The 19,523-nt window shown below is 55.7% G+C and overlaps 1 protein-coding gene across 2 annotated transcripts in view; it reads right to left on the reverse strand.

Annotated features, from left to right (window-relative positions):
• Nucleotides 1-19,523, reverse strand: part of VAC14 (VAC14 component of PIKFYVE complex) — a 93,117-nt gene that overhangs the window by 28,106 nt on the left and 45,488 nt on the right. For both annotated transcript variants that reach the window (XM_037063678.1, XM_037063679.1), the window contains exons 13-14: nucleotides 16,901-17,057; nucleotides 6,141-6,273 (exon numbers count right to left, since the gene is read on the reverse strand). In XM_037063678.1, the coding sequence (XP_036919573.1) occupies nucleotides 6,141-6,273; nucleotides 16,901-17,057 (290 nt within the window). The remainder of the gene's footprint in view (nucleotides 1-6,140; nucleotides 6,274-16,900; nucleotides 17,058-19,523) is intronic.

Genomic DNA, 19,523 nt, shown 5'->3' on the forward strand with positions numbered 1-19,523 from the left:
GTCTCCCCCTTCCCTGTCACCCTTGGGTCACAGATGTTTCTGTGAGGTGCTAGGATTAGGAGACAATGGAAATAGAGGGGGCTGGGCTCTCAGCATTGTGCCCTTCACAAGGACATCTCCCTGTCTCTGAGGGCAGGACTCTTCTCCAGTGTGTCAGACCCTGCCTGCTGGTCACATTTCCTCACCACTGTCCCCAGTGACGAGATCGGAGGCAAGAGCTGGTTGCACAAAGTAGCTTCTGCCGCACCCCTTTACGGCCCTGCACCTCAACAAAGGCACCCAGCCCTGGCCCAGGGAGGGGGTCGAGAATGACTGTGGAAAGCTCCAGGACTGTCACACGAGGAGCTGGGCAGACTGACTTAAAGACGGCTAGAAGAGAAGCTTCTCCTGAGGGAAGCAGGGAATGCCTGGAAGAGCTCCCCCGCTCTGTTCCATGTCCTGTCTCCTTCTCAGCTGAGGAAAAGCAAATGACTGAACCAGTAAAGGATCAAAACCTGCCTGCATTCTGGGTGGGTGGATCACGGGCTCTCCCAGCAGAGAGACCGAGGTCGGCGCGTGTTTGTCACAGTAATTCATTTTTATTCTGAGCGAATGAGTGCAATCCATTAAAGGGGCAAGAGGAAGAGACCCGGGTGGGACCTCTCGAAGCCCTCTGCTGCAGGCCTGGGGCAAAGCACGCTTTTCTCAAACGCTACTGAACCAGAGATCTGGGTCTTGCCACTTCACTCTGATTCATCTATTAGCTTTGGCAGGATGGGCCTTTGGGGCATCCCCAGCTGGCCTATGCCTCTGGGGCAGGTACGGGCACTTCCAAAGTCAGACAGGGTAAAGGAATGTACACAATGCGCCTAGGGGGCCGAGCGGCTGCGGAGAGCGAGGACAGTCAGGCTGATCCGCTGGTGGGGGCTGCCCCAGCCACAGGGCCATTCAGCACCAGCCGAGGGCTGGTCTCCCAGGCCAGCGCGCAAGGATAGCAAAGTGGGATTTCCCAATTGCAGTATGAAAGAGAGCTTCTTCTCTTGAGGCCCTCCCCCAGCCCCCGCAATTAAAAACAAGTCCAGTTTCCAGTGGCTTCCTCAGCCTTGGCTCCCCTGCCCCACCACCCACCTCAGCGGCCAATCAATTCTCCCCTCCACCGGCCCCAACACAGGGCTCTTATGCAAACCCTGGGGAGGCCTCATGACTGCCCCCCATCTCTCACTGGGGCCCCAGCCCATGCTCTTCCAACACCCACCTCTTCTTAGGGGAGGGTGTCTGGGACCTAGTCCACCATCAGCTGGGCTGGTTGGAGCCTCAGTTGCCAGTTAAAAAGAAAGCATTCTCTGGCCAGCCCTTTTTGCAAGGCGGCAGAGAGGAAGAGGAGGGGAAAAAGCTCAGTTGATTAAAGCAAAGGATGGCTGGCTGGAGGGCTGTCTTGGCCGGCAGCATGGGGTGCCCTCAGGCCCGCTCCCTTCCCAGCACAGAAGCAGGCCTTGTAAAGATCCCAGCTGTTGGATTACGCTGGAGTTCATATCACAGTTTATCAAAGAAGCTGCGTTTTCTCCCTCCTCGCCTTTTCTACCGAGTATAAGTGGACCAGTTCATGGGAAGACAAGGCCGTGCTTGTCCTGACTGCATTGGGGTGGAGGGTGGGAAGAAGCTGGAAGAGGGAGACAAGTGCACACGAACACCCACCCCGGGCAGAGTTGTTTTAGTGGGCCCAGGCTGGGTGCTGCTGGGTGCCCTGGGTGCTGGGGCAGCCGGCCTGGCACACTAGAGCCAGCTGTCAGCACAGAAGGTCAGTTCACTCCCTCGAGTCCGGTTTCCCATCCACACAGCCCGCTGTGAGAGGCCGAGGCCACATCACGAGACGGAACAGCAGCTTCCCTCTGTTAAGCTGTGCTGAGAGCTGTGACCCGAAGTTGTGTGTAACCCTCTCTGCACACGGCAGGCAGCACCATCACCTTTGTCTACAGGCAAAGCAGAACAGGCTTGGAAACAGGTCACGAGGTTAACAGCTGGAAGACCTGAGATTTGAACCCTGGCCTGTGCCCCTCGAGAAGCTCCCCTCTGAATCCTGCCCTGAGTGACTTGGGAGGCCCATCTGCCATTCGCCCATGGAGTTCTGCGGAGGGGGTACAGGTGTGGGCAGGGCTGGGAGTGCCTGGCACCAGCCCCTCCTCAGCAGCCCCTAACCCTGTCATCTTCCCTCTAGGTGTGGGCTTGTGAGCAGGTCCCGGCAAGTCTGGCTGAGATGGCGTTTTGAGTCCTCAAACTCAACATGCGTCTGCACTGCTACGCCCACCAGAAAACAAGGCCACTGGGGTCCACAGAGGATGTGCAACCCAGCTAGGGGCCTGGCTGGAGTTTGGGCCCCCACTCCCACCCCCTACGGAGGCGCAGCCTGGGAAAGCTGCGGGGGAGAGGAAACGCTCCGGGTCCTGAGGGAAGTCAGGCATCCTCCTCAGTGCCAAGACCCCCCACCACATGTCTGTCTTCAAGAACTCCAGATGCCTTTGTCCTGGAGACGGCAGCCGCTCCTGGACCCTGAGCTAAACACACTACTGCAGAAACTCTTTGCTAGAAGAATTCCTTTCCTTTTTTCCTCAGCGGTCAGTCTTGTGGGTTGAGAGGAGCAGCTTACAGTTTGCACAGCACCTGGAGGGTTAAATCATTTACTGTGTTTCCTACCGAGCCTGTGGCTCCATCTCAGCAGTCCGCACTCGCTGTTATTACGCCCTTCCTTACTGCCCTCAGCAGAAAACAAGGAAATGAAACGAGAGGCAGGCAGGCCCGCCGACACTCCCGAGGGCTCATCCCCAGCCAGCTCTGATGAAGGGCCTCGGCCCCTGACCATGGGAAAGAGGAGGAAAGCACATTTTCAAGGCCGCCCCCACATCTGACACTGCACTGCGAGCACCGTGATGGCCTGGACTGTGACCTGGGCTGGCCAGCCATCACGGCCAGCATGCTGAATTAATAGGCAGTTGGTCCACAGAACCGGTGTGGCCCACAGGATGCAGGGCCAGGTGGCTGTCGGCTTTAACATGTACTGACAGGTGCTGGTGCCGCTCGGAGTGATGACAGGTTGGACAAATGAAGCAAAGGACTAAGGGGACAACAGGTGTGAGGGCCCAGCCACAAGCTTCCTTCCAGACTCTGGGACTGTGTGGGGTGGGGGTGAGGCTGGGTGAGGTGTCATGAGGTCTCAGTGTGGCCCAAGAGGGGAGTGAGCCCCGGAACAGCGAGCTGTCGCCATGCTGGACGTGCTGAGCACCCAGTGGACCAGGAGGGAGGAGCTCCTGGGGAGTGGGGCCCCACGTGGTCTTGGTTCTCAGCTGTACAAGACCTTTCAAGGCACCTGACCTGGCACAGAAGGGATCAGGTGGTAGCTATGGAATCAGCAGAGTGCGGGGCTCTGCAGCCCAGCTCCAACCAGGACAGGTGGGTCCATGGCTTCCTCTCACCTCCCTTCTGTAAAATGAGAATTCTCATCATCCCTGAATGCCTGGGAGACGCTGCAAAGCACGCGATGCATCACTGCCCTGCAGGCTGGAAATGGGGACACTGCGGGGGCAGGGCCACCGGCTCCCCAGGGCCCACGCTGCCGCACTTCTGCTTGGTGCTGTCTCGGGGTGCCTGCTCCCCTGCGCTCCCTCTCCCCACACCCTGACAGGGCATGTGAGGCTGGGAGACGGTAGAAGAACCCATGACAGCCCAGTTCTCCAGGGAGGAAACAGGCTATGAAGGCCTTTCTCAAAGGCCTCTCTCCTCTGGTGCCCTGAAAGTCTTCCAGGGCTGACACCTCCCCAATTTGGAAAACCACATATAGTTAACTGTCACTCATGTGGGACAGTCTGTCATTCTCCTGGTGGGGGATCTCTGTACCACATCTAATCCTAACTTCAATCCCCGACTGTTGAACTTGATGTGATGAAAGGCTGTGCAAGTCTTCCTTTTGGCCAAGGAGGATAAGAAGCCATTTCTGTCCCTCTTAACCTTGGTTCTCATTCAGGGTGATTTTGCTCCAAGGGGACACTTAGAAATGTTTGAAGCCATTTTTGAGTGTCACAACTGGATGGGTGGGGTACTCCTGGTACCGAGCGGGTAGGGGTCAGGGACACTGCTCAACACCCTACCCTGCACAGGACACCCCCACCACAGAGAACGACCCAATCCCCAATGCCAAAGTGTGGTGACACCCTCCCGCCCCCACAGGAACTTTGGGTAGTCCAGATGGTCAAAAGCCCCTTCCTCCTGGTGGGCAGAAACTTTGGATCCTACTATTTGTCCTCTGGCGAGACAAGCCTGTCTCCTCCTTTGACTCAATCCTTTTGCCCATTTTCCAAGTCCCTCAACTCCCTGCTCGGCCCTAGAGCCGGGGCCCAGTGGCTTGCTCCCCTGTGCCCCCAAGAGGCCCTCTTGCAGACTCCTCTCCCTTCACTGCCTCTTGCCATGCCCCTCCTTCATCTGCTTCTTCCTACCTCCTGGGCCCTTCTTCCCAGCCTCCTCTCTGGGCTTCTCCCTCTTTCCCCAACCGTTGTTACATACTGGAGCTCCTAAGGGCTTGGCTGAGGCTATTTCCCTTACCTTCCTCTCCGCCCACTTACAACTGACTGTTCTCATTCCCTAAGAATAAACATTCCACAAGTGCACCACCCACAATAGCACCTTGCAGAGAATCGGTATTCAGCCAATGTCTGTGGAATAAATGAATGAATGAATGAATGACTATGGCATCGATTTCCAGATTTGTATCTCAGGCCTAGGTCCCTCTTTTGAGACACAGGTATAATAAACTACTTCTTCAACACCAGTCTTTTGATGTCCCTAAAGCAGTTTAAAATCAAATATGGGCCCTTTTCCCTCTCTGCTCCTCCTCCAGGGCTCCCATTCCAGGGATGGCCACCCCCACCCACCCCACTGTCACCCCAGAGTCCTGCCTGCGTGTCACTCTCAACTCCCTCTCCCCTCATTCCCTCAGGCAATCAATCACCAATTAATTACACTTCTACAAGTTCTTGGATCCCGCTGTTTCTTTCCACCCCCAGCAGCTGCACCCCCAGCAGCTGTCTCTCACTTTGGACAACAGCCCCCTGGAAATCCATCTGCCCCTCTATCTGTTCCCTCCAAGCAGCATGACGATCTTTAAAAAGAGAAGTCTGGTCACACTATTTTCCTGCTCAAGCCCTTTCATTGGCTCTACGTGACCTCTTAGGTTAGGTCCCCTATCCTCAGTGTGGCCCACAGGGCTGAGCTCCTCTGCCTCATGCCTTCTGGTTTTCAGTAAAACGAACTCTCCACGCTTCCCCTGCCTTGAAGCCTCTGTAAAGGCTGGACGCATTGCTGGGAACCCTCCTTCAACTCCCTGATCCCGCCACCAGCCTCAGAGGCCTCCTTGACTCCTGGGACCACACCGGTCTGGCCTGTTCCCCAGGTACTTGGATGGCTTTAATAGCCCTTGTCACCCCAGAGGTTCTGATCTCACCGATTCGGGGAGGGCCAGCCGCTAATTCTTTTTGAAGCCTTCCTGGGGACCCGGCAGACGACCAGAGCTGTGAGCCACCTGAACCACTGCCACTCGCCTTTTCTGGAGGAGTCATCCACCTGGCTTTGTTGAGGAGCCTGGAGAAATCTGTGTCCCGTCTAGGTTTTATTGGTCCGAAGGTCACTCTTTCTGTAACCCCGGCCATGACACTGGTGGTGACAGTTTCTGAGGCATCAAGCAACAGGGGCTGGGGCCCAGGCACCGCCTAGGACCAGGCTCCCAGGACTCCAGCATCTGCTCCGCCAAAGCCGCTGTGCCAGCCACCCGGCCGAACCCTGTGCTGGCAGCGGGCGCCGAGCGCAGCCCTGGTCCACCTGCCGACCGGCTTACCCTCGCCCCTGCCCCACCAAGTCTCCAACAAGGGCACTTAATGAGATGATAGTCGACCTCAAGGAAAACTTTGTCTCACAAGCAAAAAACTAATTCTTTTGTTTGAAAAATGGTGACCTTGACCTGCCTCACGTCAGTAGCACCAACAACCCAGGGTGAAGGGGAGAACCTCCTCCATAAACACAAATGTCAAGAAAAAAGACAAGTGACATGCAGAAAAAAATGGCTGACCGGACACCCCTAATGGCGGCTGTGGAAGGGGAGGAAGTACGCCGACGCTAACCTGATGATGAAGGCACCTCTGACCTCCAGGAGCTTCCGTTCACTGCTGAACCTCTTGAGAAGGTTGATCATGAACTTGTAAAAGTAGGAGTTCATGGTGGGAGTGGAAGGAGAACACTCCAAGCCTTTGGTATCTGTAGGGAAAGGGACAGAGCTGAGATTTATTCTGACTGTATGTCCACAGGGTGATGGGACCCCTCCACCCCCAGGATGTAAACAGTTGCAAGGGCCGAAAAGGCCGCGTGTGCGTGAGTCTACGTGTAACAGTGAGGGAAAAGCTTCAATCGGGGTCACAGTTGACAGCAAAAAAGGCAAGGACTATACAAGTACGTACAAGCAAATGCAACTCTGCTCAACGCAACACATGCACTTACCTGACCACCCCCCAGCCAACCCCTGACCACTCAGGGAACCTGGCCTACGTGTAAGATCCTCTGCTAGGTGCTACGTAATTTTTATTTCATTAATTTATTAATTTACTTTTACTGCACTTATTGGGATAACACCTGTTAGTGAGACTGTTCCAAGCGTACATTCCTACGGTACATGAGCTGTATGACCATATCGTCACCTCAACAAATGGGCCTTTGTTTGGCCAGTTGACAAAAGACAAGTCAAAAAGAAAAAACGGGGAGAGGCCCACGATCTCAACGGTCAACAAAAGCCACAGTCCTTTCCCAGTGTGGCTTAAGAAAAAGTAAATTATGTCTACACCCACTGCATTAAAGAGAGCACCCGCTGGCAAACTGGTACCAGTGTTTCCGTCTGCACCCCATGTTTTGAAATCATCCTTCCTCATCTTCAGGCAAAGATGCTCTTTTAGAGTCGTATTCCGAAGACTTTCAAAGCCCAGCGCTGGCTTTAGAACCAACCGGAATCACACCGGAGGTCTCCCGCTGATGTGTTCTGGACGAAGACACGCTGAGGGCCAGGTGCAGCACCCCCACCCCCACGCGCCCCTCTGCAAGGCACCCAGCACGGAGGCCGGGGACAGCGGCAGGACTGAAGGCACGCGTGGGTGGTCCTGGTGTGCGTTCACACACCTTCTTTCCCCTCTAACACAGGCTGACCTCAACCGCATCAACAGCTCTGCTGGAAAGAGGTGTTGTCAGTGGAGACAGGAGTCCTCACTCCACCTGCCCAAGACAGTAACAGCATCGAAAAGAAAACAGCCTAATTGTGATATAACTGACATACCGTAAAGTTCTAAGGTGTACGATTCAGCAGTTTTCAGTAGGGTCATAGTCGTGCATCTATCAGCACTAATTCCAGAACATTGTCATCATCCCCAAAAAGAAACCCGCACCCATTAGCCACCACTGTCTGTTACCCCTCCACCAGCCCCTGGCCACCATTCGTCTGTCTACTGTTCCTGTGGACTTGCCTGTTCACTCACATAAACGGGATCCTTCAATGTGTGGCTCTTGGGCATATTTTCAAGGTTCATCTGTGCTGCAGCATCAGTCTGTATTTGTTTTTATGGTTGAATAGTATTCCACTGTATGGACATACCATAATTATCTAATTCATCATCTGGTGGTTTCTACTTTTGGGCTATTAAGACTAATGCTGCTACGAAAATTCATATATAAGGTTTCATGTGAATGTGTGTCCATTTCTCTTGGTTATACAGCCAGGAGAGGAATTTCTGGGTCATATAGTCACCCTCTAAACTTCCAAGGAGCTGCTAGCCAGTTTTCCACAGTGGCTGCACTGTTTCATATTCCTACCAGCCCCGAACAGGAGTTCCAACTTCTCCATATCCTTGTCAGCACTTGTTATTATCTCTCCTTGACTGTAGCCCTCCTAGTGGACAGGAAGCGGCATCTCATACGGGGTTCAATTTGCATTTCCCCCATGATTAGTGATGTGCTTATTGGCCATTTATGTCTTTTCTGGAGAAATCTCTGTCCAAATCCACTATTTTAAAGTTTTTCCCTGTTGAGTTATGAGTTCTTTATATATCAGATACAGGTCTCTTACCAGTTTGCAAGATATACAATTTGCACATATTTTCTCTAATTCTATGGGTTGTACTTTCACTTTCTTGAGGTGTCCTCTAAGCACAAATTTTAAAATTTTGATCAACTCCAATTTATCTATTTCTTCCGTTGGTTGCTTGTGCTTTTGGTATCATATCTAAGAAACTGTTACTTAATCCAAGGTCAGAAAGATTTATGATATGGTTTCTTATAAGAATTTGTCATTCTTTTTAAAGCTCTTATGTTTAGGTCTCTGGTCCATTCAAAGCTTTGGTACATGGTGTGAAGGATTCCAGATTAATGTTTTTGCATGTGAATGGAGATCCAGTTGTCCTATATTTAAAAAAATATTTGTAGCCAATTTTTTACATTTTCAGCTCTACTGAAATGTAACTGACATATAACATTGTATAAGTCTGTGAACCTCTTGATTTGATACATTTATATATCACAAAATGCTTACAACCACAGCATTAGCTAACACCTCCATCACCTCACATAATTATGGTTCTTTTTTGTGGTGAGAACATTTACAATCTACTCTCAGTGACTTTCAAGTACATAATAGAGTATTATTAACTCTAACCACCACGTTGTAGGTGGATGCCTAGAACTTCTTCCACTTCTTACTAGAAGTCTGGACCTCAGGGAGGACATGGGAGGAAGCAGAGTGGTGGACAGGGGCATCTGGGACCATCATGTTCCAGGCTGGCCCCCTCTCTGGCCCAGTGGAGACTTCTTCCTCAGACCAGGGAGGAGATGGGTACACATGGGCATGAAACAGGCACAATGTAGGGGGGGGGTCTCTGGGAATCTAGCTTGGCTGTGCAAGGTGCTATAGCTCCCAGAAGCATCAGCCACAAAACAAGAACCATTCAGAGTACTAGAAGCAAGTCTACAGAAGAGCTCCTATGGGCTGACTTCATCAGATGTCAGTGTCCAGGCAGCTCCCAGAAGCTGTCTTTTTGCTGAACTCAGGCTTCCCTTATGCCCTCTCATCATCTGGGGAAGTGGGTGGGAAGTGGCAAAGGGGGCTGTGAATTACTCGGCGAGGATTCCTTATTAGGAGCCACACCTTCAAACCACTGCCCTCTCTCCTGAGAACCTCCCAGACAGCTCCCATGCCCCATGCAGGGGCGGAATCTTAAGTGAGAAGCCCAGGGTGGGCCCCACTGAACCTGTTTGCAGTGTGTCTTTCTGGGGTCCTGCCCGGGACAGCCCGGCCTGGGAGATCCCGAGTGACTCTGGAATGGCAAACAGTCTCTGCTCCCTGGCCCAGCAGGGCTGTTTGCAGAATCAAGTGTCACATTCTTACAGATTGTGTTACCCCAGGCCCAGCTGGAGCTGATCTCTGAAGAGGTGGCTGCAGATACATCTGTCGAAGCAGCCTGCTCCACCCCCTTCATTGTCCCCTTCCCGATTGGGCTTGCCCCATGGTGGCCTGGCTGGAGGACAGAGGCCACATCCGCACACCCACTGGAGGTGCACGTGGACTGGAACCCGGCTCACTGGGTGCTTGTTAGTGATGGCTCCTTGCATCTCTGTCCCCTTCTAGCTTCTGCACGAGCATGCCATCCTACCCCATTTCTAGTCCTAGTGCCATTTAGGCTCCGAAGTATCTCAAAGGACAAAGGGACCGACACACACGATGACCACAAAGAAATCCTCCTTAACTGGGGCCACAGTCCCCATTCCCCAGGGGCCCGGGTGTCTTGGGCAGGCAATCTGGAGGTGCTGGCGTGTTCTGGCCTCCAAGGCACAGTGGGAAGTGCTGAGCAAGGTGTTTTAAGAGCCCAGCTTGGGAGCCCATTAGACCTGTGTTCTTCATGCCACCACTATGCAACCACGGCCAAGTCTAAGTCTCAGTTGCCTCATCTGTAGAGTGGGGGCAATAAGAACCCCTATTAAACGAGACAAAACGCGTCGCTGGGGCCTGCCATAGTCTGTGCTCAGTAATTGGGGGCTGCTATGAGCAAACATGCCACAACCTGACCCACTGAAAATTTCCCATTCTGAGTCCCAGAACGAATGAGTGACAATTAGAGGATAGTCTGGAATGTCTCTGAGTGGGCAGACTTCAGATCCAGGAGGTAGGGAGGCTGCAAGGAGGAGAGCAGGTGACCTGAAGCCCTATCAACCCCATATTCAGGGAGACAGACCTGCTACCTCGCAGTAGGCAGTTTGGCCAAAGATGGCAGAAGAGAAGGCATGGGGCTGCTCTTGGACACATTCCCAGTTTCCTGAACCATAGCTCCCCTCTGGGCCACACAAGCAACTCTCCAAGTCCAGGCCTACATGCTGGGCCCCGGAGCTGAGGCCCTTGGTGGGAGGTGGGAGGCAGGAGGAGGGAGGAGGGCTGAGTCAAATCTGTAAGAAGCCACGGCAAGTGACTCGCATTCTCCAGACTGTGGTTGCTGGGAAGCCCCTGCAGCTCAGCCCTCCCACCACTGAAAGGCTACAAAGAGCAGCAGGCAGGCACCTTCTCTGAGACTTGGCTGGCGGGAGGCCAGAGTGTGGTGGGAGCTCTGGGGGAGCTGTCTGGGCCTGGCTATTGGGGTGGGGCTTTTTGCCCTCTAGGCTCCCACATGCCAAAGGGACTCTCTCTGGTCAGGGCCACTGCCCTGGAGGGCAGAAGCCTCGGAAGGAGAGAGCCAGGAGCCTTGTAAAGCTCAGTGAGATCCCATCCCACTGTAGAGAGGAAACATGCCTGGGCAGGGCAGTGCCTCCCCGAGGCGGTGGGAGGGGAGCACTTTCTGGGTGGGCTGGTCAAGGCTGGGGCCTGTCTCCCGGGTGGGGGCCCTCTCAATCTGCCATAGCCTCAGCCTCCCACTGGCCCGCCAGCCACTTTTCTGATCTCACTAGCCCTTGGGCTCAGCTGGCTCGAGATGGAAGTGAGAGTTGTTCTCAGGCAGGGCTGCAGGTACAGGAGGAGAAGATAGAGTAGGAGAAAACAAACCCACTCCGGGAGTTACTAAAGGGAATGACAGGCCTCTCTCCACCGAACTGATGTCTGCTCTACGTCAGCCTCCCTGGTGGGAGCTCACAGCACCTCCCTCCATGGGCTACTTCCTGCTCCTGCTGGTCTGCACATTTGACAAGCATGGTGGTGAACGGGCCTCCTTTCTCAGCAGCTCTGATAGAAGCCAGCTCTGCCAAGCTCTCCCGCCAGCCTGTGGGGCCCTGGGCTGGGTGCTGCTGGTCCATCAGGATGGGGTGGCGTGTCCTGACTCACACTGCACTGAGGGGCTGCGGAGGACGAAGGCTTTTACTCGGGCCACACTGACAGCACAGTCTTCCGGGCCCAGACACAGTGGGCGAGCTGGCTGGCTGGGGCCCAGGAAGTTCGGAGGAGAGAGAACCACCTGGCCTGGCTCTGAGGAGTGAGGTGCCCTTTGAGGGGCTGAGAAAGGCAGCAGTTTCAGTCCCTGATCCTGCTGAGGACCAGTCCGGCAGCTGAACGTTGCTTGCCTCGCATTTCTGGTTTGGAGAAGCCGCTCTGGCAGGAAGCGCACGTGACCATCACTGGCCCAGGGCAGACAGATGCTGTCGGGAGCACTCGGCACATAAAATCAGGCCGGTGGGGTGGGCAGCCGGGGAGCCAGCCCACAGATGTTGCTAAGTGAAACCTGATGTGGCAACATGAGAATCTGGAGAACGTCTCACAAACAGCCTTCCCTGGGATGTTTTGGATTGAGTTTTGTGGCTATGACGTGAAGGAGCCTCACATGTCAGGATAAAAATAGCTCTGGCCTTAATACACAATGCGAGTTATAGTTCAACAAAACCAGATGGGAAAACATTAGCCGCCCAGCCCAGGCCCAGCAGGGTCCCTGCTTACTCCCACCCTCCGTCTACCTCCCTGCTAGCCCCTCCAGTGGGTATCTTTCTGGATCCCCTGCCCGGAGAGTGCGGGGCAGGGCCGGAGGACCCAGATGAGATCCAGGTCCTGTCGCTAATTGGCAGGGCAGTCTTGAGGAAGTGACACCTTCTCCAGGGTAGCAGGGTTCCAGTCTGTGAGCCTCACAGGGATAAGGAGCTTAGCTCGTTCCTGGCACAGGATATGCTCAGAGAGAGGGCTGAGTGAGTGGGGGGCTGGTTTGGAATCAAAGGGGACAGGTGGGGCGGGGCTCGCCCTGGGAGAGAGCAGTCTGGCTCTTGGGAAAGGGTGTCTGGGGGGTGGCAGGGGCGGAGTCTGGGGAATCAGAGAGCCCAAGCCCCACAGCTGTGGGGACAAAAGGGTAGTTAAGATGTTGTAGCAACAGCATCCAAAGGTGAGACTGATCCAAAAGGTGGTCACTTTCTTTTCTATGGGTCAGCCCAGCTGAGGTCCCGAGCTTCTGCCCTGGGGAAGCCACCCAAATCCAGGAGGTTTCCAGCTGTCTGGGTCAGAGCTCATGGGCCCATGTTGGGCCCCAGAGGAACTTGGAGCTGACATGGCAGTGGACAGGGGCGGCACCAGGAGACAGCTCTGGCAGCTGTCGGAGCAAGCAGCCTGGGACCATGGGCAGCTCTGGAGAGAGGGAAAGGAGGAGGGACCCTCAGGCTGGTCAACAGCCATGGGCCCGGGTTGGAGGTGGCCGCAGGCTCTCCTCCATCTGGTGACCAGTTAAGGCCTGGGTGGTGGTGCTAGGTGAGCCTCTGACCGGGCACTGGGGATGGGGTGGCCAGCTCTGGTGCTTCCTCTTCCTGTCAGCACGGTGAGGCCCCTGCAGTCTGAGCTGGTGCCTCTCAAACCGTGAGGGGCACATAAGTCACATGGGGATCCTGAAAAGACGAGATTCGTGTTTGGGGTGGGGTCAAGTGTCCCCATTTCTGACGACACTCCAGGTGATGCTGAGGCTGCACAACCTGCACTTTGAGAAGCAGGGTCTCAAAGGTCAAGGCCAGGAGGGAAACACACGTGAACCCCAGCACCCATGCGCATCGTGACGGGTGGAAGAACAGAGGTGGGAGAGGAATCTGGCCCAGGGGGTGGGGTTCAGAAGCCAGTGCCCAGAGGAGACCATAGGCCTGGCTACCACTGTTCTGTACCTCCCCTCGGGTGGTGGGAGTGTCTAATGCTGGGTAAGGCTGGGGCTCCCCTGTGCTCCTGAGTGTGGGGGTGAAGAGAGCAGGCTCTCAGACCAGGCTCCTGAGTCACCACCCCAGCTGGTGGCAGTCCCTGTGCCAGGTGGGAACGACAATGGCACTCTCCTCTCAGAGGTGCCCCAAGCTAATCCATGGTGAGCTTCTGGGAGCTGACACACAGCAAGTGCTCAGAACAGAGCCTGGCCCTAATGAGAGCCCCACATGCTACAGCTGCAGTTAGCACTGGGGAAAATACCCAGGGGTCACTTTCTAGGTTTTTTCTAGAACTTCTTTTTGCTTTCACCACACTATAAGGAACAAAACGGAATCAGAACAGTTTCATCCCACCAAGATGGGCCTGGGGCCAGAAGGGGAGGACAGGAAGAGGGAGTTTTCGGGGCAAACATCAGTCCTGGCGTGACCTTCAGCCCCAGAGTGCCACACTACTGCTGTGCTTGGCCAAGGCCGCTCCCACTCTGCAGCTGGAATGTCCAAGCCCCACATGGGCCAGGCATGTCTCTACCAGGCGAATGGTCCCAGAGGCCTCCCTCCTGTGCTCGCTGAGCCTTCTTCGAAGGCTCAGGGTCAGGCCCTTCAGATCCGCAAAACAGGAGCTCATCGTCTCCTCTCCCCAGAGCCTGGAAGAGCCTCAGCCAACATCCCCCAGGTAGGGACGGGCAGAGAAGGTGCCCAGTTACATGCGACCCAATCATTTGTTTTCTGTCCTTTCACCCCATCTCAATCTAGGGAGACAGGGAACATGGTGTAACCTCCTCCCAGGCTGCTCTCCTCCCGACCGCCCCGGAGGTGGCCCTCTTCCCTGCCTGGGGCTCTGCAAAGATCAGGAACAAAGGGGAGCATGGGAGGAATGACAGCATCGCCTCAGCCCACACAGCTCTGCATTCGAGGATGTTTACACTAGGGCAGGAGAGAGGAAAATCCTGCTCTGCCTGGTGGGCCCTGGGGACCACTGCTGTCATGCATTTAGGCCAACACAGCAACTGCCTTGGCGTATAATGGGCCTTGCTTCCCTACCACTGATTCAATCTGTACCATTTGAGTTCCCAGACCCAACACACAGGCAGTGCCATTTGATTCCCTATGAACACCACTGATTCTGTCTTTGCTAAGTTCCTTGCCCCCTTGGCTTTCCAGGAAGTTCCTTCACAGGGTGGGGCGACCTACCCTGAAGGGACGCACTGGTCTGCAAGTTCTCAGAGCAGTGCCAGGGAGAGCCAAAGGAAAGCAGAATCCAAGCAGGAAGGGGGTCTGGCCTTGCAGCCACTGCCCACGTGCATGGCCAGAGGGAAGCAGACAGAACGACCCCCTTGCCTACATGCCTTACAAGCAATGAGACACGGCGTAGCCTGCAGAGGAACGAGTGTGCACTTCCTGTGTGCTTGCTGCCCTCAGAGCTGCCCTCAACAGCCACAGCCTTGGTGACTGGTGCATGCCCTCCCTAGGGTAGCCGGGGCCCAGATCTGGCTTCACATGCTCTTCTGCTTCTGGTATGAACTTGATCTTGACCTTTCAAACTCAGGGACCCATTTGAGAACTGCGGTGCCAGCTATGGACGCATACACGTGTGTATATAAGTCTTTAGCTAAGAGCATGTGGCCCCCGGCACCGTGAGTCCTTGAAGCAAGAAACATTACTGGCTGCAGGTACTTTCTTGGTGTTCTTTCCAGGATGGAATTTCTTCCCATCTGGCACAGCTGGTTGTTTTTCTATGAATTCAGGGTGAGCCCTGGCTGGGCTGAGCCAGTCTGACAGCCTTGGAGAGCTGGGGCAAGTCTTGACTGACTCAGCCTCGTTGGTTGCCCACCCACCTGGGTGGGTCCAGGAGCTGGGGTTCAGTGTTTGCCATCCGAGCACCCTCGGCCCCTATTCCCGAGCGGCCAAAAGGGCTTGTTGTCACAGGGCCCCTCCTGGGATTTTCCGGGTCGGGACCTCTGGCCCCAGGTGCACCCCACCCTCTCCAGCAGACCTGGGCTACCCACAGTATTTCTGTGGCCCATCCACAAGCAAGTAAGCATTTCAGTCACAATGAGCCCCCCTTGGCAGGCCCTGGGGTGCAGTTAGGCATGCAGGGCTCCAGTGGCACTTCTCTGTGCCCCCAAGGAGGAGAAAAGCCACCTTATAGATGGAGCACAGAGTTACGGGAGGCCAAGGTGTCCCCTCTGTCTGGGGCTGTGCCGCTGCAGCTTCTTACTTCTCCCACTGAGGACAGAGGATGCTCCGACAAGGGAACCTGAAGGCTGGCCTGAGCCTTGCAGGTACTTTCTCTTGGCCACTGTCCCCTCTTCCAGGGGCATCACTGCCACCCTGTCCCTGCCCTCCAGGCCCTCCCTCTCCTACAAAGAGCCTTCTGCTCCCCACCCTGTCATGAGGGCCCTCTCCCCACACGCAACCTGTGGCATTCCTGCCATTCCTGGGGACTTCAGGTTGACCCTCGAGTGCTGACTTGGGACCCAGGATGAAGAATGGAGTCCTGGGCCACAGGACAGAGGGTGGGAACCTCAGCATGGGCCCCAGGTCAGGACGTGAGAGCCTCCCTAACCATGGCCTCTGACTGCCTGAGGAATCCACTGCATCTTGAGGGAACACGAGAAGGAAGCTGAGTGGCCATGGGAGCCCCCTTACCCTTTACTTACTTTAGTCAGAAACAGCGGGAAACTGGGGACCAGCTGCAGGAGAGCATGTGCAGTAGTGGTGGCCTAAAGCCTGGGGGCTTATGTGGTACCCACTGCGAAGGCAAGAGTGGGGCTGGACTTTGGATGTCACCGGGAGACATCTCAAATGCACGGCCTTCGGCACCAGCCTCGAAGCCCTGGGCGCGGTCAGGCCTGCAGGGCCACCGAGCAGTGTGTCCAGGCATTCTCTGGGGCCAGCCTGGGGTGCTGTAGGAGGCAAGCCGCTGCTGTAGGGCCCCAGGTTCATTTGACATTTGGCTTCTGCATCAGAGGAGGGGCTGTTTAGGACCTCGTGCCCAGGTGTCAAGAGCAGTTCAGGGGACAAAGACACACCCCAGGCAAACACCGAAGGTTTGCTGGCACTTTCCTGCTGACTTGCATCCCTGGGCATTTCCCAGATGATGTCACGGGGGTAACTGGTGTCTGCCTGGGAGGGAGGTGCTGGGAGTCGCACTGGTCTGGGAGAAGGGCCACCCGACGTCTAGAAGGAGCTCAAAGGTGAGCCCCAGGAACAGCACAGCCACCTTCATGGCCAAGGACTGCCTGGAAACACGTCTGAATTATGCTGTCTCTTGCCTGGGCTGCCTGCCATGTTCAGAGCTATTTTTAGCTTCTCAGTGAGGAAGGAAATGGCTGCCTAGTCTTCCACCTGTGAGCCCCGACTCCCAAGCCCCCGGATTCCTGACTGGGTAGATGCAGCCCCAGGGAGAGAGACGATAGCTGACTCGGATGGTTTTACACTTAGCCAATGGTTCAAGACGATAAAAGGTGCGGGAAGACGAGGAAAGAGGGATGTGAGCGTCTCATGGGGGGTGAGGGGACCGCTGGGGTGTGAGCCAGGAGGCAGCATGGAGGCAAGGTTCGCCTGCCTCTTGGAGAGTGGCCATCAGTGACCCCTCACACCCTGGCAGAACTCAAAGGCTTGACAGTGACAGCCCCGAGGACAGCCCCATCCAGGACGAGACAGAGCACTGGTGTTCCCAGGTCCCTGAGGCTGGAAGCAGCAGGGGAATACTTACTGGGGGCGGTCAGCAGGCCGGCTCTGCCAGGCGCGGGCACCGGGAGCTCTGAGTGGCTGACCCGGAGGTCAGGGCCATCGAGGGGGCCTGGGTCCTCTGTCTGGCCTGCAGGGGAGGAAGCAATTTCTGCCAGCACTTCTAGGTCCTTCAGGATAACCTGGGGGAGAAAGGCAGAGGATGAGGGATGAGGACCCCCACAGGCCGCTATGGCTGGAGACAGAGAGCCTCCTCCAGGAGGTGGGGAGGGGTCTGCAGAGGGTGATGGGCTGGTGACAGACTGTGGTTGGAACAGTGCTCAGAAAGTTCCATGAAGGATTGAACTGAAGAGGACAGACAGGCAGTGGACAGGAGCAGCTAGAGGAAGAACGCTGGAATCTGAGGCCTGGAAGTCAGCTTTGCCATGACACTCCCCTCTGGTCCCTGGAATGGGGATGCGAGAGGAGCCCAGGACGTGTGGGACACAGGCGCCAGAGCACAGTCTGCGCAGCTTACATCCCCCGGCCTGGCCCGAACGCTGACCCGGCCGTGCTCTCTAGGCCACGCTCCTGGGTGTGGCAGCCATGGCCCAGCCCCCCCACTGGGTCAGATCCTTCTGATCTGACACCAGGCCACAGCATGTCTCAAAGGACCCTCCACACCTGGGGTGTGGCTCTGGGCTCCAGGACAGAAGACTTTCTAACTTCCAGACGTGCATACACAGAAGCGAGTGGAGCGAGGCCCCTGAACTTGACCCCTGCCCGCCAAGCTCTCCCAAGGAGGACGCAGAGTTGAGCATAGAGAATGGTCCGAAGTGTAGGCTCAGGTCAGTGCTGTGTCACAAGGTGCCCCAGGGCTGCCCCCGCAATCTGGGAAGCCCTGGACCACTGGAAGTGACACAGAGCTCCAGTGGCCCGGGCACCCGGAAAGCGTCCTGGAGTTAGAAGAGCGGTGATGGGTACACAACCTTGACAATGTACTAAAAATCTCTACGTTGTGTATTTTAAAGGGAGGATTTTCTCTCAGAAGGAATGAAAACCACTAACGTCTCAGAGCTTGAGAGCAGTTCCTGTCTCTAGGCAACTAAAGTGCCAGCACCCCATCCTACCTGCCCCAGCTGTCCCTCCCCTCCCGGGGCCCCCTCTGCAGCCTGGCACATGCAGCCGAGCTCCTTGCCTGCTGGTCTGTTCTGGCCCCATGGTCTTCTCCTGGCAGCCTGGTGCGTTTGGCACAAAGTTTCCCCAAGAGACAGTCACTTCACTCCTTGCCCGGCCGCACTCCAGCCGCACCCAGGTTGGACATGGCATTCACATATGGATGCCATCTCCTGGCTGTCCAACAGAGTCCTTCCCTTGTCTCTCCTGTGTGCTTTGCCAGGTGCCGTGCTAGGGGGCTAGGGCTGCAGGTGAATCAGACTCTCCCTAGCCCATGGCCTGGAGGCAGACCTACACGCCCCCGCTCTTCAGTACACCTGGGACAGTCTGACCGCTGGGCCTGCAGGGAAGGCATCCATGCTGGCTGCAGAGTGTGGCTGCTAAGCAGTCCAGGCGGATGGCAGGAGCAAGGGCTGCCTGGTCCAGGTGGAGGACTGGAGGCCTGCACAGGACTAGGTCCAGAAGCAGGAAGGCCCAGGCCTTGACTGCCACGGAAGGAGGCTCCCAGAAGGCTTTTGCTTCCACAATGGCAGAAAGGACGTAGAGGGTGGGGTGGGGGACAGACCGCAGAGCAGCGACCGTGCTGGGCTTGCCACGTGAGAGAGCAGCCTGAGCCCTGGCTCGCAGGATGCGTGCTCCACATTCTCAATCTTCCATGCAAGTCGCTGTCTAAAGGTCGGGGAGGCGAAGGAGACCAGGGAGTCCAGGTGGAGGAGGGACTTGTCCAAAATAAACAAGCAAGGCAAGACGCCGGCTAACTGTGCCTCAAAAAATTAAACACAGGGCCACTGCTGACAACACGTCCACACACAAACTTTCACAGGAATGTGCACAGTGGCGTGCATCAGGCGTCAGAGCCAGAAAGCAGAAACAACCCAAACGCCCACCAGCTGCTAAAGAACTGACAGAATGTGGCACAGCCATGCCCGGGAACGCTGCCCGGTGACACTAAGGAGCGAAGCTCTGATGTATGCCACAACATGGGTGGACCTCGAAAACTGAGAAGCCAGATGCATGAGCCACACAGGGCCCAACAATGCCATTTCTGCGAAATGTCCAGAACAGGCAGGTCCAGAGACGGGAAGTAGATTAGCGGCTACCAGAAGATGCAGGAGCAGACACAGGGAGCGAATGCTAACGGGTGCAGGGTTTTTCCCACGGGCAACGGACATGTCTTAGACTTAGTGGTGATGGCTGCACAACCTTGTTTGCAGAGTACTTTAAAGGGGTGAACTTTATGGTGTGTGGATTCTACCTCAAAAAACACCCCATCAAGCAAAACCCCAAACTGACACCCTAGTTCCCAACCCAATGGTACTTGCTGAGCAATCTGCTCTTGCTCTGCCCACGGCCCCAGGCAGGAGACCCTCGCTGACCCTCCGACAACTTCATGCCTGGTTCAGACTCACAGGAGAGCGGAGGGGATCAAGGAGGCAACCTGTGCGTCTTTCAGCTCTTGGCGCCAGCCAGACCGTCCGCCCAGGCTGGCATGC

The sequence above is a fragment of the Sturnira hondurensis genome, unplaced genomic scaffold, assembly GCF_014824575.4.
Source record: "Sturnira hondurensis isolate 20B ecotype Veracruz unplaced genomic scaffold, ASM1482457v3 Scaffold0014745, whole genome shotgun sequence".
In the NCBI taxonomy this organism is placed as follows: domain Eukaryota; kingdom Metazoa; phylum Chordata; class Mammalia; order Chiroptera; family Phyllostomidae; genus Sturnira; species Sturnira hondurensis.